This window comes from Thunnus albacares, chromosome 5 (assembly GCF_914725855.1).
Source record: "Thunnus albacares chromosome 5, fThuAlb1.1, whole genome shotgun sequence".
Taxonomy (NCBI): domain Eukaryota; kingdom Metazoa; phylum Chordata; class Actinopteri; order Scombriformes; family Scombridae; genus Thunnus; species Thunnus albacares.
This window is the reverse complement of record NC_058110.1, coordinates 24,812,692-24,838,987: the sequence shown is the minus strand read 5'-3', so window position 1 is coordinate 24,838,987 and position 26,296 is coordinate 24,812,692. Positions and strand designations below refer to the sequence as shown.

Here is a 26,296-nt window from a genome sequence, read left to right as displayed (position 1 = left end):
TATAGCAAGTTATAGTGATTGCTCCTGGTTGCTAAAGGTTTTTTTCATTTGTTTTTTTTCTTTTCTCAAGTGTGTGAGGCTTTCTATAAAGCTGACAAAAACTATTAAGGCACACACCAGTCTCTCTTATGTGAGTACAAATTTCTCTTGTACTGTTGCTTAAAATGAAAGTCAGAGAAATTTGTCACTGTCTACAGAAGAGAAACAGCTCTCCTGTCTTGACTGACTACCTCCTTTTTAAAAAAAAAAAAAAAAAAAAAAATCAGTCTAGCCAACGCAGGGGCTAGGTAGCTGAAATTGCTTTTTTATCCCCAAAATGCCTGGAAGGTTTTGTCAAAAACCAGGAAAAAGTGATGGTTTTGTCCACATCTGTCTGAAAGTCAAACCTTTGCCCTCTTGATAGAGGAGAGACAGATGTCCTGCAGGACAAAGGACTTTTGGAGGTTGTAATTCACCTTGACCAAAGAGAAGCAAACATGCACACACTTGTGTACCTTTACACACACGTATACACATAGAGAAAATGGTGAAACCCTATGTTTGGCTGTGTTAGTTGTAATATTTCCTAATCACTGTCAGTCTACTTTCATTATTCACAAGCATCTCCTCAAACCCCTCACTGTTAATCTCATTCAGCTGCTGCATTTATGACTCTGTTCTCTATCCTTGTTTCCTCTTCATTCCTATCTACCACTGAAGACCTTAACATCTGTTGTGCTTCTCATTTCTGTTTCCTGCTTGACACAAAAAGAGTGCTGAAAATAGTAGTGGGCTCTCTAATTTTTACTATCACACCAGTATGCATGTATGCTGTTTCGAAGGGGAGAAATAAGTAGGCCGAGACGGCATCTGCGGTGTATTTTTCTATGGGGTTTGTCTGACTGTGAGTGCTTGTTTCCCTGCAGAGACCTGTGCAGTGAACAATGGCGGCTGTGATAGCACATGTCATGATTCAGTGACAGGAGTCCGCTGCAGCTGTCCTGTTGGCTTCACTCTGCAGCCAGACCGCAAGACCTGCAAAGGTAAAGCATCACTTGCATTTCCAGGCAGCATTCAAATTGCACCTTTCCAGCTGTCACCGAATTAATGTCTTGTCTTCTTTCTCCACCTGGAACTCACAAGAATTATTATTAATTATTATAAGTTATTTATGCTGTCCTTACCTTCCATGTTAGCACCTTCTCCAACACTATGATTGTTTTACAACCACAACAAATGCTCTTACAGTGCCCTTGTTGGTACCGCCACACTGGTCTCACACTGCCGTCTGCTTTTCAGCGGCATATTTTGAGTAATATTTTTTCATGCCACCAGTATTCTTGACAGTTTTCCCATCATCCTCCTCTCTGAGTGTTGGCAGAGCGTCCTCAACTCAAGCAACCTATCTGCTGTAGCAAGTTTTTCATATTACATCTAATAAAATCAATTCCAAACTTGAGGGTAAAACCGAGAATTATATTAGGGGACTGAAGAAACAAAGACACTACTGACAGACAAGGGAGTAAACGACTTTGGAGAGAATGAGGACAATCTGTGTTTCCAGAAAAGCAGGGATAGACATCTGTCTGCTTTCTATGGCTTGTAATGTTACACTAACAACTCTGATAAAAGTACATTGGCTTATATTAGTTTGGTTTGAGAGGAAAACAAACCCAGGCAGCACTGGCACAAGAAGACAGGGGTTCGCTGCAGGCCAGGCACTTCTGAAGAGGGGAGACAATGATGAAGCAAGGAAGGGATTATTTGATTCCATTTTTGATGCATTTATTTCAACCAGATGATGAAGACTCCCTCAAGAGACGGACGCCTCATTTGTGATGATGATTCAAAATTAATCACAACTGCTGCCAAAATTGCCAAGGCAGAGCGAGCACCATCAAAAGCAGGGATGAACACATGATATATCGATTGGGTATTGGCTGCAGAAATAAAGAGAAGAATAATCGGAAGGAGATGGACAATGAAGACTCAGAGGCCCTACTGCCGTGAGGCTTTACTGTGTGAGAGCTGCATCCCATTACAGTAAACGCAATGTCACGCAAACCGATTTTAGCCCTTCTGAGGGCTAGTATGGAAATCCCTGAAGCTCATTTCCAGTTTCTGTAAGGCTGTTATGTCAGCGCAGCCAAACACATAATCATCCTGTTTCACATACTTTGGCTTTTTTAACCTAACTTTGTTCTTATATGTCCACCTCATTGTTTAGATTTAACAACTTTTTTGAGCTTTTATTGAAAGCCGCTATAATAAATACTTTCATGTTGACAATGGATCACATTCCTACTTGTATGTGGTAGCGATGAACCCCCAGAGGATTATTGTCCAACTCTTCAGTTCCCCTCAGCTCTATAGAGCGTTTCAGTCTTTTAGCTGATTGTTTTGGCTTCACAGCTCTCACCACCCATCTCATCAACCCAGTTTCCAGCAGCAGCAGGCAGCTGTTTTCAGCAAAAACTCTCTGATAACCCCCTTGTGTGCTACCTGCTCAGCACCAAACTGCAGTCAAACTAAGTTAGCAACTAGTGCAGGAACATAATGGAGCATTTATCAGCTAAAAAGCCAGATATTTTCCTTTTGGTGGAACCGAAAACAGAGCCCAAAGGAGAGTCAGTATTGGACCTACATTCATCAGGTGGCCAGAGGCATGACTCTAAATGAATTCTAATGTTGGTTCATATGTGCTGGATGTGTAAGAAGAAAGATCTTAGTGCACATTTAAGTTTCTTTTCTTTCCTTTTCATCTGTGATGTGTGATTTGACGTGTCCAGTCTTGATGATTTTCTGTTCCCAGACATTGACGAGTGCCGTCTCAACAACGGGGGGTGTGATCATGTGTGTCGAAACACGGTGGGCAGCTTTGAGTGCAGCTGCAAGAAAGGCTACAAGCTGCTGACCAATGAGAGAACTTGTCAAGGTTGGTAACCCATGTGACTACCTTTTTGCCGCTTTAACAAAACACATTTTCCTGTGAAATACTATTCTAAAGCATGTCCTCAATACTTTCTGTCTTTAGGAGAACATCTAAAAGCAGAGTATAGATTTTAATGTATTGATTAGTAAGAACAATAAACCAAAATTTTCTCCTTCACTCACTGAGATGTCCAGCCCACAGAGAAGCCAAACCAGGCCTCTCTGGCTTGTTTGTCTATTATATTTGGTGGTGGCCATCGCTCAGCAGGAGCTGGGAGGACTAGCTGCAGAACAAATAAAGAGTTTGCCGTGGCCGAACACAGGTGTGGGGAATTAGGGTTCCAGCTCTAAAACCTCTGGTTCTTGGATGAATCAAGCCACTACAGAAACATCTGGTGAAAGACAGGCAGGCTAGAACTGTGGAGCCGAGCTCAGCCTCTCTCTGAGTGGAAAAACAGATGACATAGTATTTTTTTATTCTCTTTTCTTTATTGATGTGGTCAATCAATATCCAGCCTGCTACACATCAATGTCATGCAATGGGTTTAGAGTTGCTGTACTGAATCACACCACTCTGTACACAGTACACAAACATCATATGTGGTAAATGAAAACATAGAGTTTGTCACTGTGCTTTGCAGCCACTTTCTTGTCACTTCAAATCTATTTTTGGTGGGATGCCTTTCTCTCATTATATGGAGCCAAACAATGCAAAGTTTATTTTGCCAAAATAATGTAGACAACTGAGAAAATGTGGTCTGTGCATGTAGGAATGTAAATCACAGCTTGTTTTCTGTGGCACCGTGCCTTAACCAACTCAGCCATGTGCTGTTTGGGTGCACGGGGGCAACTTTTGAACAGTGTTGTCCTTGTTTGGTGCTGTGTGTTTTGTCTGAAGAGGAGGGCTGTGATAAAGTTAACCTCTTTTGAGTGATGTGATGCCAGGTTCACACACACCCTGCACTACTGAGTCACCTGTCTGCTCCTTATCCTCTCCTCTCATTCCTTTAATTTTTCTCACCCATGGAATGAGAACTGGGCAAAATAAAAGCAGCATGCCTCAATAAAGGTTAAACTTTTATCTGATTGGTCCAGCTGTTCCTGTGATCCTTGGTGTTTTACCCCTAGTGTTAGTATGCACCTCTATGATTAAAGAGGTGCTTCAGGGATCAGAACCACTTGTCAGATTGTGGAATAGCTTCGGAAACCCCCTCCCCCTGCACCTTTTCTGACGATGGAATTGGTTGGGTTGCATCCGATAATTTCTGTGACTTTCCAAAACCAACAATTAAAGGAGCCAGGGTTTGAAATTCTCTCCTCAGGCTTTCTTCTTTTCATTCTTTGCACCACTATTTCTGGCACTTTTCACATGTACAGCCAAGTACAACACTATATCTTCATATTTAAACAATATTGCATCTCGCTCCTCTTCCCATGACGCCTGGCTTTTCAACCCACCTTTGAGTGCAGCCATTTTGGAACAGCTTTACCAAATTTTCCTTCCAATGCAATCGGACAACATATTGAATAAACCATTTTTTTCTAACATAACCTGGCCCTTAAGTTTGAGGGACTCACAAGGGACAGAAATTAATGGTCAAAATCAAAGTAGCAGAGGCTGAGGTATCCTGACTTTTATTTCCCAGCATGGAGCAAGCTTCAAAAATTACATTTCACATAATGTAACTTGATAGCATCTTTTATGAGACCCTCCCTATCTTTTAAATCCCTTCATCTTTCAAACTACATACCTCTAGTAGCTTGTAATGCAGGATTTCTGGTAAAAGAAAAAAAAAAATCCAAGCCCAACAAGATAACCCTGATGATATTGCTATGACATCGTCAGGGTTATTTATAAGCGCCTCCAGAGCCATTGGAGTGCCTCCTTTTGATTCTTAATTATCCGATCATGCATCTAACTTATGAGCATAGCTGAAACTATTAGATGTTTAAGTGTGACCTGCAGTGAATTTACAACCATGGTACTATAGGTTTGTTAATAGATGCTTGGGCTTGATGGTGTGTCACGGTGTTCTGTGACATCAGCTACACTTAAATAGACGTTTGCTGTCTCCACGAGGTGTTGAGATTTGTAAACTGAACTCTGGGGTTATCTTGGTTTAAACAGTCATGGTGTTTCTCTGCTGTCAGTGGACCATGGCTCATAAGTCAGGATGGGGCATGCCTGCTGAGCCCCTGTCAGCATTCCTCCACCCACAACACCCTCCAAAGTCTCCTTCTCATCTCCTTCTCACTGGTAATCCATATGAGGGCACTCAGGGAGATGTTCATCAGATACCTTGTTTTCTCCAGAGGGAACATCTACGATAGAGCTCTTATCTGTTGTGTTTGTTGAAAGCTAATTTGCCCCTCCAGATTTTTATTTTGAGTGAAGGTGGAGATTAAAGTGGTGAATTGAATCCTGACACGCAGTTCAGTTTTGGTGCAACGAGTGTGCAGATTAACACGCAGCAAAGAGAAGCAATAATGGATGGAAACCCCTGATTTGCGATCTCCATCTTGCTCCTTCAGTCTTTCAGCAGCACGAGCGATATGATTGTTCTCACTTCATTTTTCCATGGTCCCCCTGCACGTACATCCACTCATGATGCTCGTCTTGAACACCCACTGCATACTTCACCTTAGTTGCCTGGTAAATAAGGGTTTTAGGAGTTCCAGATGTCTTCACACATCTTCTCTCTAGCATGGCACAACACAAAATGATATAATGATAAGTTGCAGATCGACTTCTGGCGTCACTTATTGCAACATTTTTTGAGGGTAAACTCAGTCACCACGCCTAGTTCCCAGAGGGGTTTAGACTCCGCACTTAAAAGTGTGCTGAGCAAAGTTTATGCTTAATATGCCGAAAACAATCGCTTTTGCAATACCTCAAACCGTATGTGCCGGGCCATGCTGCTTCCATCTACTATGCCATTTCTGTTATGAATGTCCTGGGGCCACCAGAAGGGACAAATAGCAAAGACTGTATGAGATTATGTTTTTATAAATAGTGTTCTTTTTATGTTTATTTGCGGTCAACTTTGACCTCTCAGTACTGAACTGGTGCATCGAATTCTGAAAGATCTTTTTATTTGTTTGATGTTCAACCTAAATTGTATTTATTTAAAAAAAAAAAAAAAAAAAAAAAAACCTACACAAGGTGGATTTGATTCATGTCTGTATCAATGAAAACATTTGGGGCTTTTTAGCACTTTAAAAGATCAACCTGTGGATTTCCACAGAAGCATGTGCACTCTTTTGTAAACCGATCACTTGCTTTTAATCTTTTGCACATTTTCATCTTTGCGGTGCTCTCACAACATGTCTGCCAAGTATTAACCCTAATAACTCAGCACATCTAAAGAGTACTATCTCTGAAAGATTATGCCCAGTGTGAGTATGTCAATGTTTTGTGTACCATGTGCAGACATTTATCAGTCTGTCTTCTTGGTGTCTTCAACGTAACCCATTATTTAACTGAACTCCTGTAATTGCTGTGAAATACCTGCGTCATCTGTTTGATGGCGGCTGGCGCTGCCTCATAACTCAGAGGAGGTTCAGATGTAGTGGATGAAAGCTTGATATTCCTGGGAAAATCCTGGGAACCTTTCTTAAATTAGCCAATTAGACATCCAGCAAAGATGTAGCACATCCCTATTTTCTCTCAGCATGTGCTGCCTGGGCTTGACACGGATTATTGCTGACATTAAAGGAAACCTTGATGCTTATAAAACCAAATGTCATCCATCTCCTCTAGCTTCATGTATCAATCCATATGGTCTTTGAGTCTGTGACATTTAACCGACTTATCAGGATGCACGTGTAAGAGAGCAGAAAGGCTCAAAAAGATAAGACAGAGGGGCTACTGACAGACAGGAAGGAGCTGTTGCAATGTGGTTTTGCAGGTGTGACAAGACTGACAGGGTCGGAGGGATCAGAGACACCGATTCAGTTTCTTCTTTCCTGCATTCATGCATATTGAATGTGACATATTTATCTAAATACAATGATCACCTGCTTTTACAATGATTTTTAAATACATGATATTCATATGAAGTCGGAATGAAAGAGAGAGAAATCAGATTATGGGGTTTCTAACAATCCGGGGTCATTTGTGGTACGGTTAAGAGGGGAAGAGGGAAACTGATTGGCAGACTCTACATGGAAAGAAAAAAACAGAACAGTCCTCCAGCTCCTATTATCGGGTGAAGAGCCGACTTTCTTTTGACTCCTGCTGTAGCCGCTTGTTATTTCAAAAATACTTTGAAAATTCCATTTCAGTGCATCAAAATGGAAAACTACATGACTACAGGAGGTCAACCACTATACCAAGGACCAAACAGAAGATGTCTTCTTTTCAAAAGGCACCTTTTTTTTGTTGTTGTTGTTGTTGTTGTTGTGACATGTGATTTGACCCATTGCAATTTCTGACAAACAATGAATACAATACAAAATATGAAAACTGGAAATATACCATGATAGGACAACAGAGTCCTGTTTGAAAATTGAAAAGTCTTTTTTCGTGACTGTCTGAGAAGCGTCTAACAGCGTGTCTTTCTATCTTTACAGACATTGACGAATGCTCTTTCGACCGTGCCTGTGACCACTTTTGTGTCAACTCTGCTGGCAGTTTCCAGTGCCTTTGTAACAAAGGCTACGTCCTCTATGGCCTGGCACACTGTGGAGGTGAGTCAGTACTTCTGTTCCCTGCTATGCCTTGTCTCTTAATGTACATCTCCTGTCCATCACTCTTCCTGTGCATCACACATCTCTTTGCTGACCCTCCCTTAGTTTCTCTTATTTTTAATAAGAAGCATACCAGGAAAAGATTATTTCATTAATGTTAATTAAAATGGCAATAGCAATGGCAATGTATATTAAAGAACCAAACCATAAGTTTTAGCTTATTAATGAAAGTATTTTGTATACTAACTACTGATTAATTTCCAAAGCATATTAAAGTCTTTTAATTTATTTTCCTACCTTGAAGACAGTGATTGCTTTTAGTTTATATGTGTGAATGTGTTAATGAAAAGTTTACAAGTCATCTTGAAACATCTTGATGAGTCATCCATCAAAATAAACATTTTGTGCCTCTTTTTAAAAATAAAAATGTTATTGTATTGATGGTGCTGGTAGTGAAGAGGGACTGCTATGAAATCTCATTAATCTGGATGTCACAGTATCTGAAAACATCAATATGGAGGAGTCCCTGCATACAACTGTAAACTAAGACAAAAATTAAATGTAGCAAAATGTTCTCTGTGATGGATTTCCTATCTCAAGCCAGTTTTAAGCCTCTGCAAGTTGATTTTGAAATGGACTAAAATGAGCTGAAACAGGTGGCTGCCTGCAAGGCAGGAAATCAATCTAAGAACTTGCACTACACTTGGCAGCAATGTTAAGTGTAGACGATTTGTGCTGTAGTTAATGGACTAAAACATGAAAAAAAAAGTCTTATGGTCCTTCAAGGTGGAGTACAACCATGTCCGTCAAACATTAGCAGGTACCTGACTGTACTCTGGTGTGGAACAGATAGCAGAAACAGCCTTTGGTGTCAGGAGGAGGTGTGTGGGGGTGCGTCAGATCTGTCTGGCAGGCAGCAAGAGGCCCGCCAGAGCACATCAGGGTGTTGCGGCGGCCCTTTGATTGAGTGTGTATCATCAGTTAGAATCTGCTGCTGTCTCCAGCGCCTCAGGGCCTCACAGTAGTTGTGAGAAAGACAGAGAGAGACAGCATATGCACTCGAAATACATAGCTTTGCAGTGATTTGTTCTTTTTTTTTGGTCTGTTGTTTGACAGGTCTACTGATCAGGAATGTTGCAACAGAATGTAGAATAAGGAATGTTTCTGAGACTAGAGAGCAGTAATGTGTATGGGATCATGAGGTCTGCATAAGCACTAGAGTGCAGTTAGTTACACCTTCAGAAAGTAAAAAATGTGACACATACCATATTGCTGCAACATGCCCAGTTCAGTTCATTATACACCTCTTTCTCCTCATGTTTCCCATCTGTGTCTCTATTTTCACCATCTAATAAAGTCAAAATGCCCACAGTATTAAACAAACCAAGTAAAATCCTTCTTACTATTCAAGTGCCACATATTTGAGGGACATTAAGACATTATTATTTAGTCCATTAAAGGACTGGTTCACATTTTTTCAAGTCTGTCCTAAAACAATTGTAAGGTGCCCAAATGAACATTGACACATGTCTTTCTTTATGTAATCAATCCTCTTGTTCATACTGGCAATTAAAAGATACCTTCATATTGCACTTTCAATGTAAGTGATGAGGGCCAAAATCTACAACCTTCCCTCTGTGCAAAAATGTATTTAAAGTTTATTTGAAGCTAATATGAGGCTTCAACCATCCAAATTAGTCAAATCAAGTCAATATCTTTCAAATTCTTTTTGGTGCCATCCCTCATATTGTCTTCAGATAAACTTTTTAATACATTTTTGCTCAAAATGAGGACTGTGGATTTTGTCCCCCATCACTTGTGGTGTAAGCACATGTGGGTGGATCTTCTAATGGTCAGTATGAACAAGAGAAATGATTACAGAGAGAAAAATCTGTTTCAATGTCCATATGAACACCTGATTGTTGTTTTAAGACAGACAAGTTACCCAGCAATGACTAACACCTTTCTAAAGCTCATATTTACACACATTTATTTTATCTTTTCAATTTAGACTGAGTCAAGTTTGGTAGTGATGGCATTGCATTGTATTATATTGTAAAGTGCTGTCCACCCCTGTATGTATTTGTACTATATTTTGTGTGGGTCTAATAGGTTCATGGGATCCATTCCACATGTAGGCAGCTATATCATCTGTCAGCTGAGGGAATAAAAGCACCAGAATTGGATTTGTAAGGCTTTTGCACTCACATGATGGACTGTGATCAGGCCACACTGAGCTGCTGAGAGGAGAGAAGATGGTCAGGCGTAAATGACTCTCTATACCATTGTTGAGAGAGCCGGTGATGAATGATTTCCCCTTGCTTTTCATCAGCGCTGTCGGAACTGTTAGATAACCCTAGAGATTTATGGCGCTCCCTGTTGTACTCTCTCACTCCCTGCCATAACGAAGGTTATGTTATTCCCCTTGTGGTTTATCAACCGAAATATAGCTGCCAAACAATCCAGAAAGCTGTGCTCAGTGTTTAACAATAGACTCACCCTAAATAAACCCAATTAGGTCAGTGACCTGCTGTCAAGCGTTGTGCTGAGGCCTGTCAACATTCCTCCCAAGCAAGAGTATATCCAGCCATTCCCCCTCTCAGCTAGCAAAACAATCTGCTCATTTTTGCTTATCTGGTAAGAAAGTAGACTTGCAGCAGTTGTGACTACCTATTTTGCAAGTATTTTCAAATTTACCTTATTTGACAGACCTTGATAGAAATGCATTCTTCTGGTACTGACAAATGTACAGTATGTGTACATTTGTATACAGTACATCTAAGAAAAAGACTGAAGCTTAACCCCCTCAAAGTACACACACACACACACACACAGTTGAAGTTTATGTCTTAACAGATGAAAGTTAATTGGAAAAAAATACAGAAAAGCTTTCCAGATTGTGCGTTTAGAAAAAATCTATTTAGAAACTCCCTTTACAATTTTTGGTAGGATTGGGAGTTGATTATAAATGCAGCTGCTGATGAGTAAGCACAAAAAATTAATTCAAATCGAAAGTTTGCCACATTTCCATGAAGTCAACTCCTGAGTCAATTCCCAAATTCCTCTCCATGACACAGGGAATTGTTGAGTCTAAATGTCAGTTTGTCTTTTTTTTTATTTTGTCCTTTTCATCTTGGCTCTGCTCTGTAAGAGCATGCAAGAAAAAAAAAAAGACTAAAGAGATCTGTAGAAAGGTCAGCGAAGATCTATTTGGTTATATTTCAAGTATGAGAGGAACAAAGAAGTCAAAACAACAGTTGCTGGCAGATGAGCTCTGCTTACATCAGATATTCTTTGTTGAGTTCTTTGTCCTTTAAATTTAGCGCTTTGATGCGGAGGATAAGCAGCGCATCTCTCAAAACATTTCCAAGCAGCTCTGGCTACACATTGGCAGAGCGCTGTTGATGAAGTCATCATCTTCTTCAGGGAGTGCCGAGGTATGCAGACTGTTTTTATTCAGGGTGAATAATTGAATGAGACGAGGAAGAGCATATTTCATATCAGCGGGCCAGATCATCAATCACTGCCATTATCTCTGTCTCTTTCCCGGTGTCTCCGCCACTTGTCCGCAGCCTGCCACATCCTCAGCTCTACCCACTAAACGAATTTTCTGTCTGGCGTCGATGGCAGCCAGCCTGCATCTGGTTCCTGGATGCTTTTAGTGGTTTTTAGCTCAGCATGTGTTTGAAAAGGTGATTGTAATTTACTGCCTACCACAAGTCTTCCTCATTGAAGACCAGAGAAGTTTTGACCACGAAATTGAATGTGGCAACATCAGAGCAAGGAATCACTCCTCTATTTACATGCAACACATTAATCTTCTGAGAATTTGACAGGACAGGATGAAGTGAAATGACCTCACAGGAACTCCTCATTCACAGCTGCCAGCTGTTCTGTTTCTTAATAGGATCATTTCTCCTTCTGTTAATTCAACAGAATTGATTTCTGATTGTTTCTGAATGTTTGTGTTTTCATCATCATCAATGAAAAGCCTTTTTTTCCTCTCATATTTTTCTGTTTTAGAGTGTTATAAACAGGGTAGATGTGTACAAATAAAGTCATTTAAGTTCGATTTATGTATGTCCAATAAATGTTTATATTTTAATGGATCTATTTACAGATATTGATGAATGCAGTATAAATCGAGGCGGTTGTAAATATGGCTGCATTAACACTCTGGGGAGCTACGAGTGTACCTGTCCACCAGGATACAAGCTGCACTGGAACAGGAAAGACTGTATTGGTATGTAGCAGCACTGCCCCCTTGTGGTTAAATAACTGAAACACACTGAAAGCTTTCTCAGTTCTACAAGTCAGGTGTCTTGTTCTAGTGCATTGCCAATCTTTCTCTTTCTCTCTCTTGTTTTCATTGAAAACAGTGTGTGATTGAGTGTGGGTTTTGTTTTCCTTCAGAGCTGGTGAAATGTCCTCCTGGACTGGTAGCACCAAAAGCCACTCTGACCTGCAGCAAGATGGGCAAGAAAGAGAGCTGCTCTCTTACCTGTGCTTCTAAGGCTCACTATCTGGCAGGTATGTCACCAACAAATAGTGTGCAATCAAAAAACACCAAACAGAGGTCTCTTAAATTAAAAATTATAAACATTTTTGTCATCTTCTTACAGCATTATATCCCTGTGTGTGCACTGTGATATATCTTTGTTTATTAGGTACTAGTAGACATGACAGATGGAGTTAAATATATATTGACCTTGCACTATTGGCAGCTAGGAAATACATTGCTATCCATTGGGGATCCACTGTTTTGCCAACTCCTTCACAGTGGTGGATTGTGCTTTTTTTTTTTTTTTTCTTTTTTTTTGACACTTGAGGCTTATTCTACCATTAAAGGGAAACCTCAGGAATTTCACAAAATGCATTTTGCATTTTCAGATGAGTTTTGATTTTTGGACACATTTTTAAACTATTTAAATTTTTTAAAAAAACACACACACACAACAAAAATGACAAAAACCAAAATGATCTGAGCCTTGATACATAGACCTTTATATCAATAAGTATTGTTTATGTATGCGTATGCATTTTTGTATGCTTATGTGTATCTGTAAAGAGTGTAGTTTTGTCTCACTCATTTATGGATTATTTTGGGACACCATAGTTTGTGTTATGTGCATATTAATTGTGGATGATATTCCTTAATAAACTCAATTTAAAAATTAAAATTTCTACTTATTTTGTTTGTATGCGACCTTTTGCAGAGTCTGACAACAGCTACTCGGTGAGCTGTGGTATCCCCATTCTCAGAGGGAAGTCCCCTTCCAGGCTCAACTCCAGCAGTAGTCAGAGCTGCATAGGTTGGCTGCTTTCCAGACTGTTACAATCAAACACATTTCAACAATCCAGTCTTTATATCACAACTGCACAGATGAAGTTGTTGAAGTGTGCTCCTACCCACTCTTTCTGTGTTTGTCTGTAGAGACTTTGGCCCCTCCAGTGAAGCACACAGCTTCTTTCAAGATTAAAAATGCCAAATGTCACCTACATCCTAAACTGAATGGCAGGACAGAGGACAGGGGGCGGACACTAGGACCAGGTCAGTCTTTATCTGTGTGTGTATTGCTGTATACATATGCTGGTATTTTTGTAGAAATACAAAGGAATACATACATCAATTATTATAAACTGTCTGCTACTATTGAGCCATACCTCCAAAGAAAGTATAGAGCTCAATGTTCAAACATTCATTCAACAATTATTATTATTATTATTATTATTGGCTCAGAGACTATGCGATATCATATGTCCACAGGAAGTGGGCAGCCCTGCAGTAACTGCCTGGTGACATTTGTCAACCTCAAATGTGACTCCTCCAAGAAAACTAAAGGGCGGCGTGCTCGCAACCCCTCTAACAAAGAGGTAACACGCATTACTTTGGAGCTGGAAGCTGAGGTCAAACCTGGAGACACTACAGGTCAGTTGTCTCATTAAAAGTTGCCTGTATTGACCTTGAGATCATTTTACTGTATTGCCAAACAGATTTTTATTGATAGTCAATAACATATTTCTTAAAAATAATTATTTTCATTCAATTACACATGACCAGGGAGTTGCAATCTCAGCTGCCTGAGACAGCGTATGGAGAAGCAGGTTAAGACATATATTAAGGCTCTGAAGAAATCCATCAACCAGGAGCGCTTCCTGATCCGAGTTGCAGGTTTGGAATACGAGGTTGCCCAAAAACTTCCCCAGGCTGCTCCCGCTCAGGAGAACTGTGGCCCAGGCTGGGAGAGGGACAGCGGCCGATGTGGTAAGACTAGAGAGCAGGACCAGGAGTGTCAGATTAATCATTTTACTCAGAAGTTAGAATGTAACCTTATTTCCAGCGACTTATTGTACATCACTGTACAATACAAGGTGGCGTGAGCTGAAGTCTGTTGTGGATATTTTCTCAGTCAGATGCCTGCCAGGGTCTTACTACCATGGTGAACAGGAGCGCTGTGTCCAGTGTCCGCCTGGCACTTTCCAGGAGAGGGAGGGGCAGCTGGCCTGCGACCTCTGCCCTGGCAGCGATGGCCACGGGCCTGTTGGAGCACGAAACATCTCCTCCTGCGCAGGTAGTTCCCAGGGACAATGTTAAACATGTATTTCTGGTCCAGTGAAGGGTTGCTATGCTTAAACCTGCTCTCTCTATGTTCCAAAAATCAAATCCAGGCCAGTGTCCCACAGGGTATTTCTCCAGTGATGGGTTCAAACCTTGTCAACCGTGCCCTCAGGGCACCTACCAACCAGACTTGGGACGGACACTGTGCTTCCCCTGTGGTGGAGGACTGAGCACCAAGCGGGAGGGTGCAAGCTCCTTCCATGACTGTGAGGTCAAAGGTCAGCTTGTGCTATTTATATATATATATATACATATATATACATACATATATTCAAATACTCTGCAAAACCTTGCCCACTTAATGTGTTTCTTCAATTTTACCCTGCAGTTCAGTGCTCTCCAGGTCATTATTACAACACCACAGTACATCGGTGTATCCGCTGCCCTGTGGGGACCTATCAGACAGAGTTTCGACAGAACTACTGTATTTCCTGCCCTGGAAACACTACCACTGATTTTGATGGTGCCACTAGTGTCTCTCAGTGCAAGAGTGAGTATGAAAATTGCTGTTTTGAGTCTTAAGGTTTCTTAAAAATAAACTGGAATCTAATTTGTTTTGTTTGTGTACGTCTAGACAGGCAATGTGGTGGAGAGATGGGTGAGTTCATGGGTTACATTGAGTCACCTAACTATCCTGGTAATTACCCCGCTAATGTGGAGTGTATTTGGAACATCAACCCGCCCAGCAAGCGCAAGATCCTTATCGTGGTGCCAGAGATTTTCCTGCCCTCAGAGGATGAGTGTGGAGATGTGCTGGTCATGAGGAAGAACTGTGAGTATTTCTCTTTCCGGTTGTTATTTCAGTGGAATTCAGTGTTTATATTTATAATTGCACCATACAAGGAGCAGTTCTGAAAACATGATCCATCATTGTCCTTTCTGTGCCCATTCAAGGGTCAGCTACATCCATCACCACCTATGAGACATGTCAGACGTATGAACGGCCCATCGCCTTCACAGCTCGCTCCAGACGTCTCTGGATTAACTTTAAGTCCAATGAAGCCAACAGCGCCAGGGGCTTTCAGATCCCCTACGTCACTTATGATGGTATGTAAAGTGCTCATTTATCACACTAGCTGGCTTTTACTACAAACTGTCATGTCTATAAAATTATACTTTGCATACTGAGAAACTCTGTGACTCAGTTTTCCATCACCTAAAAGGGGCAGTCCACCCAAATGAAACCAACAACAAAATATTTTACTTACCTTTGGTGGTATCTAATCATGTAGATATATCTGGCTCTGTTTTTGAGCCAGATATATCAGAGTTTGTTTTTGAAAAACAAACTCTGAGATTCACACATCCCAATACACTTTGTGGAGCTTACAACACTGAAAAAACAACTTTGCTCTTCTTAAACAACACCCCAGTTACTATAAATAATCCCCAGGCATCTTTCTCTAGATCCGTGGTTTACCTACAGTAGAGTTACCATAACACTTTGTCAAGACGAGTCTAGTCTCTGTGAGACTCTACATAGAGCTAAATGCTAATGTCAACATGCTAACAAGCTCACAATCACAACATTAAGCATGCTAACAATTGTTAATTAGCGCTAAACACGAAGCACAGCTGAGGCTGAGGCTGATGGGAAAGTTATTAAGTTTGCAGGTATTAAACCGAAGTATTGGACGAATTACAATTTTAATTTGATGATGCCGCTAGGTTGAAAAGTTAAGGGATCATCAGAGTTATTACAATTCATTTCATCCAGAGGGCAACGTGGATGTCTGAACCAAATGTCATGGCAATCAATCAACTAGTTGTTGTGGCATTTCACTCAAAAAGCACAAATGTCAACCTGCTGTTGGTGAGATGAAAAGTCACAGGATTCATCCTCTGGGGACCATAAATGTCTGTACAATATTTCATGACAATCCATCTGATAGTTGTTGAGATATTTCATTCTGAGCTAAAGTGAACCAAACAACCAACCAACAGACAGATATTCACATTCACATTAAATGGTCTGAAATGTGCAATTACAGACAGGACACTCGAGTCAAGGTTTTAATCCTGCAACAATATGTATTTTAGTTGGGCAGGGTGGCTCTGCTCATGTGACGCTTAAACAAATCTGACCAGGCTTGACACTAAAACTGTCCCTGAACTCACAAACCCCCCTGGCAGAGCCTGATACACAACAATTGATGAACATGAACATACATTAAAAGAAACATTCACATTGTTTGATTTCTTTGCCCGCCTGAACTATTGCAAGGCTCCATTAGGAGATGATAAATATTACTATTTCACCACCTAAGCCTGTTTTGGATACACAGCGTGTTTTCAGTATCTCATGAGGTGATGAGTAGTAATTGTATCTTGTGTTGTTTTTGTAAATTCAGAGGACTATGAACAGCTCGTAGAGGACATAGTGCGGGATGGAAGACTCTATGCCTCAGAAAACCATCAAGAAATCCTCAAGGTTAGCATTTTTCTTCCTTTGTACTGTGTGTATTATTGTCTTCATTCATTGTTGGTACATAAGACCACCTGGGAGACATTATTCAGTTAAGCAATAAGCTGTGTATTACATGCTGTGTAATACAATAAGCTGTGTTGTTATCTGAACAAAGCTGTTGCTAGCAAACATATTAGTACTTCAATGAGTCAGATGGTGCAATGATAAAGTAAAAATGTATCGTCATTGTATAGTAGGTGTGTATTTGTTTTTGCAGCATTGTGTAATAGCTTTAATTGTAATTCAGACAGTTATTAAGAACTGAGATATGTGTCTCTAGTGGAGCATTTACACCTGTCTCTTCGTCACTACAGGATAAAAAACTGATTAAGACTCTTTTTGACGTGCTGGCTCACCCAAACAACTACTTTAAGTACACCACTCGGGAGTCCAACGAGATGCTTCCCCGCTCCTTCATCCGTCTCATAAGCAGCAAAGTCTCCGCTTTCCTGCGACCATACAAGTAAACGTCACACAGCTGCTGAAGCACCGGATCGTGACCCCCCCCTCCCTCTCCCCGACATCCCCTTCCACCTTACAGGCTACATCCCGCAACTCTCACAGGACTTAAACACACAAGACATACTAGTATGTTTACCCTCTCTTATTTTCCATAGGCTTTGACAATAAACACTATGCAGACCTGAGAAATACTGAACATTTGTGTTTTTAGGGGTTATGGTCAGTTTCAATTCAGCACAGGTCTGCAATCCCGAGCTTAAGCATTTAGTAGGGATGTAGAGTATGTGAGTGGGTTTGGTTTCTATTGTGTCGTGCAATGACGCAATGAAACCATAAAAATAATAGAGACGCCTATTTCAGACAGTAGGAGTGACGTTTTGTGCTTTGACAGAGTGACGGTTTGAGCTTGATAGAGCTTGTTGTTTTTATTTGCTAAATGAGTGGTCTGAATTCCAGCTCCAACTCCTACCATTAAGTATGACTGTAAATGTTGTGTAAGTGTTGTGTAACCCTGGTACCATCTTCAGTGTCTTGTGTGCTGTCCTCGAGGAGGAGCAGTTGTTGAATTCATGTCGCAGCTGCGTTCCAGGTCATTCAACGCCTTACTATATTTGAGCTCTTAGAGCAGTTTCCAAGGGTTTTACTGTTAAAACAGTTAATCTGCGTTTTGTTCCGTCTGTCTAAACTGTACCAGCGTTTTCCAACCTTCAGATAATTTCTGTTGCTCTTTTTCAAGGCAACTTAAAGCAAATACTAAAAGGTGGCTTATCATTCCAGGAACACAGTGGACATTTGGGAAATGAATAACAAACTAATAATTGGGAGAGCCACAGAAACGAGATAATGTGATGTCTAGTGGAACATGTCTCTGAGAGAGCGATAGAGAGAGAAATGTCTTTGAGGGACATTATGTTTGCTGCTTCTTGTAAAAGGTCACTTTAATTCTTCAATCTCATATTGTCTTTCTGATGTACTCTACACACTAATAGTCTATAGGTTTAAAACAAAGGAAGCTGAGAATCTGAAATACTTCTTACACACAGTAAATTGATAATCTCACATTGCCTGTCTGTGGACTACCAGTTTTATTGTGTTTTTATTCCAATCTTGTAAATAATGAAAATAAATTAGACGAGGGTTGAATTCTTTAATCCTAATTTGTTTACGCAGGACCCCAGAATCACTTTCTGCCCTTGACGTCCCACCCGTCTCAAATCCAAAGACACCCAATACCCCTTCAAACACCCCACTCACATTTTGGTCTGTCCCAATGAAGACAGCTCTTCCAAAGACCGCCCACGGCCCATGGGTCACGTCGTTTTGTGCACTAGATTTAGAACCCGTCATTCTACCTTTTTAGTACAAGTGCAATGAATGAAAGTAACACACCTTAGTTTTGGTTACACCCTACTGTGACCCGCAACATAGCTTGTGAAATCTTTGGGATTTCAAAACAGGGTAAAAATCATTTAAGTTTAGTAAAAATCCAATACTGCTTCATTTTAGAATCTGCTAAATAGTTAGAAGGAATCGTTTGACATTTTTGGGAAACATGCTTATTCGCTTTCTGGAGAGTTAGATGAGAAGATTGATACCACTTCTCATGTCTGAATGCTAAATATGAAGCTACAGCCAGCAGCTGATAGCTTAGCTTATGATAAAGACTTGAAACACTGGGAAATAGCTAGCCTGGCTCTATCTGACATTAACATTAACGCCTACCAACTCCTCTAAAGCTCACATATTAACACTGTAATATCTCATTTGTTTAATCTGTACACAAACCAAAGTGTAAAAACAACTTGAGGTTTTGGGAGGGAGGGGTTATTCACCAGACTATTTCTTGGTCTTTGCTAGCTGCCTGGCAACCTCATAGTGACTACAGGAAGGAAGTGACTACAAGAAAGTGAATAAGTATACTTCCAAAAATGTCATGACTATTACTTTTTAAAAGTCATTACCACCACCACAGTCATGCAGTCACATTGGTGCAGATGACTGCATGGTCAGTGGGCTAGTGACAACGATAATCCCAACCCTTAAGCTGTATATTCAACCCTCTAAAGAAATTAAATTGAGTCAATGCTCAATGATGATCTCTGATATGTAATGACTTTTTTTGGGGAGGATTTTTCAACCCCATTCATGTAAATAAAAAAAAATATATATAGGTGGAATGGTACACTTAATTTACGTACCAACCAGTATCTTTAAGTACCCAAACTTCAGGATGACACAAAAGGATTTTGAAGACATTGTAAAACTTGAGGGCGATGCTGGGCCAAACTATGAAGAACTCATGTCAGTTAGAAATTCCTCTATAAACACGCACTTCAATTCCAGCTTCAGTCATTGATTATTTACATTTATATCTCCATGTAGATGCAACCAGACATTACAGCATGCTCACTCCTTGGCCCACATGCCCTCATTCCCCCAAAATTCCCCTCCCACCAGAAATCAGCTTCTTTCCTGCAACCTGTTTTTTTTTTTTTGTTTGTTTTGGTTTGAATTGTTGCCTTTTAACGAGAGTTTGCTATGATGTATCATAGAGTTGATAATGATATTTGCACTTGAATTGTTATTGCTCATGTAAAGAAATGTCTGGATTTTGTATTGTCTTTTTAAATGAATGGAATTGGTGTTCTTATTTTCTTGTAGCTTGTTTGTTCATGAAATGCTCACTCACCGTTTAGTCTAGAGATGATACACATAACATTATCAACTGTAAAGAAAAAAAAAAAAACAAATGTACAGAGGTGAATGAAACAAGTTTGTACTTGTTCTTGCCCAAAACACTTATCGAAATAAACATACTGTACTTCAGCTTCATTTCAAACACTTTAATGTCTTTATAATGAGTTTATAAAAGTCAAGGAAATAACAAAAATATATCATTAGTATATCATTGGTTTGCTTTAGAAGGAAGATTTAGTGTAGCTTAAAGGACTATATTTCCCCATCTTCCACTGGCCTTTGTTTAATGGTTTAAACTGCAGCTCACATTTCAGCTTGTCTAGTAGTGCCGCTGGTATGGCCTCCATTCTGAAAACAAAAGCCACAAAAGAAAAATGTTTATAAATTTTTTTTTAAAAAGTGTTAGCAAAACTAATAATATCAAGTAACAGATTTACAAAAGAGTTGATAGCTTACGTGTTCGACATGTGGGAAGGTCAGGTGACCATTTCCCATCACTACCGCAGGTGACGGTGTTCAGGCCAGTCATACTGTAGCCACGTTTACACTCGATATATAGAGTGTCCCTGTGTTGATACTGGTTGGTGTGAGCTCCCATCCAGTAGGCGTTGGGAACATTTGGAGGCAGACATGTCATTTCTGTGAGGAAACAGAACTCAGTTTTCATTCTATTCATGACAAAAACAGTAAAAAGATTGCTGTGACACTAATAATGTCAAAAACCTTTGCACTGTGGAGGTGGTGAGCTCCATGTCCCATCCTCTGTACACCATATCTCCTTTGGTCCAATAAGTCTTCCCACACGACACTTATAGTGAATCACACTCCTGTATATGTAAGGTGACTCCTGTGTGCCACTCCTCTCAGCATTTGCCACTTCTGGAGGCTCCGGACAATCCACAGCTGGAAAAGGTAAAGAGGTTTTTTCAAAAGCTGAAGGGGAAGGACAATTCAAAGCTACCTGACAATGGTATTCATGTTAAAATCACTGCACCTTCACAAACAGGAATACGTCCATCCCAGCCGTTACTCATGCAGGTTCTGGTTGCCTTTCCCACAAGAATATACCTGAGGACAGGATGTGTATGAAGTCACATTTTCAGTGATGGAGAATACAAAAGCTTTAAAGTGTAATGAATAACAGTATGTAAGAAAGCAGCCAGGCTTCAGGCAGTTTTAAGCATTCTTACCCCTCATCACAGACGGCTGTAGCAACGTCTCCAAACTCGATTCCATCATACATAAACTGTCCATTTAGAATCTCGCCCGCAGAGCCACATGACCTTCCTTTTGAGGATGAAAAGGGAAAGTTTTTGTAGTAGTTTAATAAAGACATTACAACATTTTTGAAATCACTTGTCAGCAGAGATGTAGAGAATTCCTGAACCACCTCACACCTTCAAGGCAACCGTTGTTTTCCCAGCCACAGTATTAAAAAAAAAATAATAATAATAATAAAATTGAAAGATTAGGCTTCAAACACTGTCATTTTGGTAATTCAGCTCAAGTTCAACAATTTTAAAAAGGATGGGCTCAATTTTTTTTAAATCTGTCCTAAAAACAGGTGTCCAAATGAACATTGACATGTTTCTACTGGTCATTGAGATCCTTCAATGATGCTCTTTCAATGTAAGTGATGGGGGACAAAAGCCACAGCCCTCCTTCCATGCAAAAATACTTTTTTTTTTTTTTTTTTTTTTTTATTTGAAGCCAATGAGGCTTGAGCCATCCAAATTAGTCAAAATCTTTTAAAGTTACTGTTTTGTTTTTTTTTTTAGGGCCAAATTCTTTTCTTATGATCCTTCCACTGCCACTGAAAAGGAAAAAAAAAAAAAAAAAAAAGTCCATCGAGACACAAAGAGGGAATTTTTTTTTACTAAAAAGATTAACTGTGAAAGATATCCACTTTATTTGACTAACTCAGACAGCTGAAGCTTCATATCATCAGATAAACTTTTTGTTCAAAACGGAGACTGTGGATTTTGTCCCCCATCACTGTACATTAGGAGAGGATCTTCTAATGGCCAGTATGAACAGGAGAAATGATTACAGCAAGAAAACCTATTTCAATATTCATATGGAAACCTTACCGTTATAAGATGGACTTGAAAAATTGTAAACCTATCCTTTAAGGGTTTACGCTGCATATCATGTATTAATAATACGCCAAAGATTAAAACATGATGTTAACTGGGATGGAAGGAGTTTAAGCTCTGATATAAAGTGTTCATTTTAATATTATATTAAAAATTGAACAACAGTGGCTGAAGAGAATATAGTAAATAAGTACATTTAAAAACCAAAAAAAAACAAACAAAAAAAAAAAAAACACACTACAACACTAAAGCATGACTGGGAAAATTCATAGACCTCAGACAAAATATCCAAAAGCATTTATAAAGCATAAGAGAAAGGCTTGATTGTGAAAGGATTGCAAGAGTTCTTACGTTCACATTTGAGTGTTATCGGTGTCCATTTTCCATTGTCACACATGCGATATCTGCTGCCCCTTGATGGAATGTATCCAATATTACACACGTAATGGACTCTGACACTTTCCTGGCTGGAAAATATCAATCTGTTCAGCAGGTAAATGTGGGGTACCAGAAGCCATCGAAAATGCCAGCCCTGCTGACAAGTACTTCAAAATTAAAACGTTCGCTTCTGGTGACAGTTTAGATCCAAAATCCTTTGGCAAAAGTGAGCATCTAGTAGAAATTAAACCCACCTTCTTGATAGCCAGGCGTTGGTTCATTTTTATCAGGTGAGGGCAGGCACTGTGGGGGTTTAGGCTGCCACTGGCCGTCTGGCCCACATGTGACCTGCTGAGCTCCATCCAGCTGGAAACCTGGGCTGCAGGTGAAGGTCACGTTCTCTCCCACACGGTACACAGAAACAGAGCCACCACTCTTCACAGAGTTGGCCACAGCAGGACTTGAGCAGGTGGTCTCACCCTCTGAAGAAATCAGAATAATTTTCCTGTTAACATGTATTCTTTTCTATGAAAGTGTGTAACAACATGTTTAATAAGGAAGATTTACCCAATTTACACATTTATGCTCAAAGATCTAGAAATGCATACAATATATGTAATCAATGCCAGTATACATAATTGATATACAGTAGGTGTTCAATTGGCAAATGCAGACAAATACACTCTGCTCGGGCTATTTTGGGGTTGTCTGTATCACACAAAAACAAATTAATCCTGCTATGCCTGGAGGAAAATGTGCTATTAGACAGGTTTAGCTCTGAGCACCTGATTAATCCAAAGTAATAATCTCCTTTTCAAATCAGATGAAACTTACGTGACTTCACATTGCACAACTCAAAGCCAGTTTGCCAACTTTGTTAGCAAGATGGAAAATATGTTTCGATGAATTAAGAGATTAAACAAAATACCGTCATAGTTTTTCCAAAGTAGTTGTTACTCATTCTTAAAAAACACAAAACTGCTCACGTCATTAACAAAACAAAAACAACACTCCTCAAGGTGCTGCCAATCATGGTGTAAATATGACTGGCTCACTAGTGTTTCGCATACTTTGGCATGTATCTGTGAGTGTACGTGTGTACATTTTTTTTGCTTTATTAATTAAAAAAAACAAAACAAACAAAAACAACAAAACACTGAGTCAGTAAGAATGCCGAATACCTTCACAAGAGGGGAATTTGCCAGCCCAGCCGGTCTTCTTGCATATCATGTAGTTGCGTCCTTTCAGAGTGTATCTGTCAACAAGGACATACTGTCAAACACAAACTCAACAGTTTATACAAACCAAATAACCATGAGTTTATAGAGGCACAACTCACCCACTGTTGCATACTGCGTAAACCTTCTCCCCAACAAATGAATTCCCTTCATACTCAAAGTGCCCATTTGGCAGATCTCCGGCATTGCCACATGATTTCTCTGTTTGAAATATGGGAGAGAGGAGGTAGGGGATTAAATGGAGAAACAAGACGGCTTTATTTTACAAAGTTGCAAAACAACTCACATAACCTGCTGCAAAGCCTGCTCGCCAAGTGAGTTTTGCCACAAGCATCTGGGGGGACTTATCATAGAGGTGTTTCATTTACTAATGTAAAGGGTCTTTGAGCAAAACAAGCTTCAAGAGCCCAGTTGTGCCTGACCCTGAGCAATCATAATAATCACAAGTATTCAATTATTCTGTGTTGTACAGTACTGGGGTCAAAATTTATATAAAAATTTGATATAAGGTGATATAGTTGTAGTGGCGTATACTACTGTACACCTCATCTTTGTAGTTTTAAAAAACAGGTTGCTCTTGTGCTGCAGTTATGAAATTCAGATTAGAAGCACTATTAGGACACACAATAGTCTCCTTGTAGTCATCCGCCTACACAGAGCAGCAGAGTAGATACTGATTCTATTTTACCAAAGACTAAAACGTATCAAATTTACCAAAAGATACTTATTTAGTACAGTTTTCAGTACTAAAAAAAAAAAAAAAAAAAAAAAAAATCAATCAAGGATGAGACATTGCCCACTGATAAGAGATGCATTCAGGATCTTGGACTTCATTTTTACTATATGTATGCATTTAAAAATCATGTTTGTTGTTGTTGTTTGCCTGCCACTTGAGCTCACCGTCTTGTGTTGTTTTAACGCTGTGTGGTGAAGCCAAAGATAATTTCCAAAAATGTAGACAATAAAAGTTCCTAACTACTAACTAGGATCTGTCGACATGAGCAAGTCCAAAAATGAAGCTTTGAGGACATTAAAACGAATTAGATATTGTAGACTAGAGACTCAGTTGAAGACCATAAACACGTAATGGTAGTCAGTATCAGAGGTTCTAAGGACATTTCTCTTTCACATTTAAAATATTAAATGTCATCTCATAGTCCAGCAGTTAAAATTGTATCTGAGGTTTGGTTTAATATTTTATAAATAAAAAAAACGTAATAAAACTCTTTTCCATGCTGATTTTCTTCTTGAATTTAGTCAAGACATCAACTGAACAACATGCAAGTCTCTCATTTAACCACTAGAGAGCTTCAGACAGCTTCAGACAGCTTCAGACTGTTGATGGGTCCGTTTTAAATCCCTTTAAATCCTCATCCTCCACGTCAAGCCTCAGGCAGGATAAACCATTTTTAACCGTATGTCTGCCTTTTTAATTACTGAGTTGGATTGCCAATTAGTATGTCAAGTACTTACTTTCACATTTTAGTGTGAGCCTGGTCCATTCTCCATTAACACACTGCACGGCCCGGGTGCCTCCGTGAGGAATGAGGCCTGTTGCGCAGTTATAGTACACCTTCTCCCCGACGTTAAACCTCGGTCTCTTGGTATACTTCTCGGCTAGTCTGGTGGACGGGTACTCCGATGGTGGAAAGCATTTCTTAGGAACTTGCGCTATTTTTTTTTTTTTTGGAATATCAAGTATCATTAGTTAAAATATCAAAACATGCATAATCTGTGATTATTTTAATTTCTTTGTGTACTTTACCTGAGGCAAGTGAGGCAAACGATAAAATCAGAATATTCCACCCGGCACTCCACATATTTGTCGTCCGTTTTGCTCGGTGCGTAAACAAATCTTCCAAGACGGATCACAAGTGCCAGCAGGAGGCTCAGATCAAGCAATTTATAGAGGAGGAGTGAAAAAAAACGGGAGCAGCCCAGGACACCAGCTGATTGAAATAGCACAATCACAGACGTGAGGACAAGACAATAGCAAACAGTTCAGGAACAAAGATGAGGCTGAAGCACTGTTAAATACACATATAACAGGACAACAAAGGAAAGAAAGAAAAAAAAAAGAAGATAGGAGGGGAAATACAGCTTGAAAAATATAGATTGATGGCTCATTGCACCTCGGAAAGTAATTGTGACTTTATTGTGAACATTCAATTATGATAATCATTCAACTAAACATTTATCTTTTCACTCAGCACCCCTAATTACAAGATGGTGATCTGAATAAATATCTTTAAGAGCCAAAAACAATTAAATGTAATCCCCAACAGGCGTCAGTAAGCTCATAAACTACATGTGGCGCAGTGGTTACCCAAACCTTGAATCAGTTAAAACCAAGTTAGATTTCCAGTAAGGAATAGGTGTCCTATTTTTAATTCTTAAGAAAGTCTCTTAAGACTTTTGAAAAACATAAAAAAGACTGTGAAAGTCCTAAAAGAACGAAACATTTTTTTTCTTATAGAGGGGATAGAAGGTAAATAAAATCCTTTGACTGGAGTTGAGACATTAAAGCAACAAACTCCCATCAGATTTCATCTCGAACATTTAATGGATAGATAGATGTTGATCGTGATGGTTTTGTCAATTTGATCCTTCAATAAGCCCAAATTACAAATAGGGGCATTGGGGATCACACTAAATGTTTGAGCACAACTGCATTTAGATTGAAACATGTCGTCATTACTACATTAGTCATTTTTCCATTGTATGAGGCTTGTGAACTATC

At 39.7% G+C, this 26,296-nt stretch overlaps 2 protein-coding genes across 3 annotated transcripts in view; one reads left to right on the top strand and one right to left on the bottom strand.

The window, feature by feature from the left end:
- The window catches only part of scube3 (signal peptide, CUB domain, EGF-like 3), a 72,951-nt gene extending 54,661 nt beyond the window's left edge, over positions 1-18,290 (top strand). For both annotated transcript variants that reach the window (XM_044350716.1, XM_044350718.1), the window contains 16 exons: positions 906-1,022; positions 2,792-2,914; positions 7,483-7,599; positions 11,720-11,842; positions 12,013-12,129; positions 12,816-12,911; positions 13,034-13,150; positions 13,367-13,528; positions 13,661-13,864; positions 14,010-14,171; positions 14,269-14,436; positions 14,547-14,708; positions 14,793-14,990; positions 15,113-15,265; positions 16,570-16,649; positions 17,000-18,290. In XM_044350716.1, the coding sequence (XP_044206651.1) occupies positions 906-1,022; positions 2,792-2,914; positions 7,483-7,599; positions 11,720-11,842; positions 12,013-12,129; positions 12,816-12,911; positions 13,034-13,150; positions 13,367-13,528; positions 13,661-13,864; positions 14,010-14,171; positions 14,269-14,436; positions 14,547-14,708; positions 14,793-14,990; positions 15,113-15,265; positions 16,570-16,649; positions 17,000-17,152 (2,252 nt within the window). In that variant the 3' untranslated portion in view covers positions 17,153-18,290. The remainder of the gene's footprint in view (positions 1-905; positions 1,023-2,791; positions 2,915-7,482; positions 7,600-11,719; positions 11,843-12,012; positions 12,130-12,815; positions 12,912-13,033; positions 13,151-13,366; positions 13,529-13,660; positions 13,865-14,009; positions 14,172-14,268; positions 14,437-14,546; positions 14,709-14,792; positions 14,991-15,112; positions 15,266-16,569; positions 16,650-16,999) is intronic.
- A 1,685-nt stretch (positions 18,291-19,975) lies between these two features.
- Positions 19,976-25,451, bottom strand: LOC122982281 (complement receptor type 2-like). Its single transcript, XM_044351468.1, has 11 exons — positions 25,322-25,451; positions 25,030-25,227; positions 23,658-23,757; positions 23,500-23,573; positions 22,566-22,800; positions 22,292-22,485; positions 21,035-21,131; positions 20,839-20,912; positions 20,568-20,747; positions 20,301-20,483; positions 19,976-20,192 (listed from the first exon to the last, which is right to left on the bottom strand). The coding sequence occupies exons 1-11, from the start codon at positions 25,374-25,376 to the stop codon at positions 20,164-20,166; spliced, it is 1,419 nt and encodes a 472-aa protein (XP_044207403.1). The 5' UTR covers positions 25,377-25,451; the 3' UTR covers positions 19,976-20,163.
- Positions 25,452-26,296: the final 845 nt, after the last annotated feature.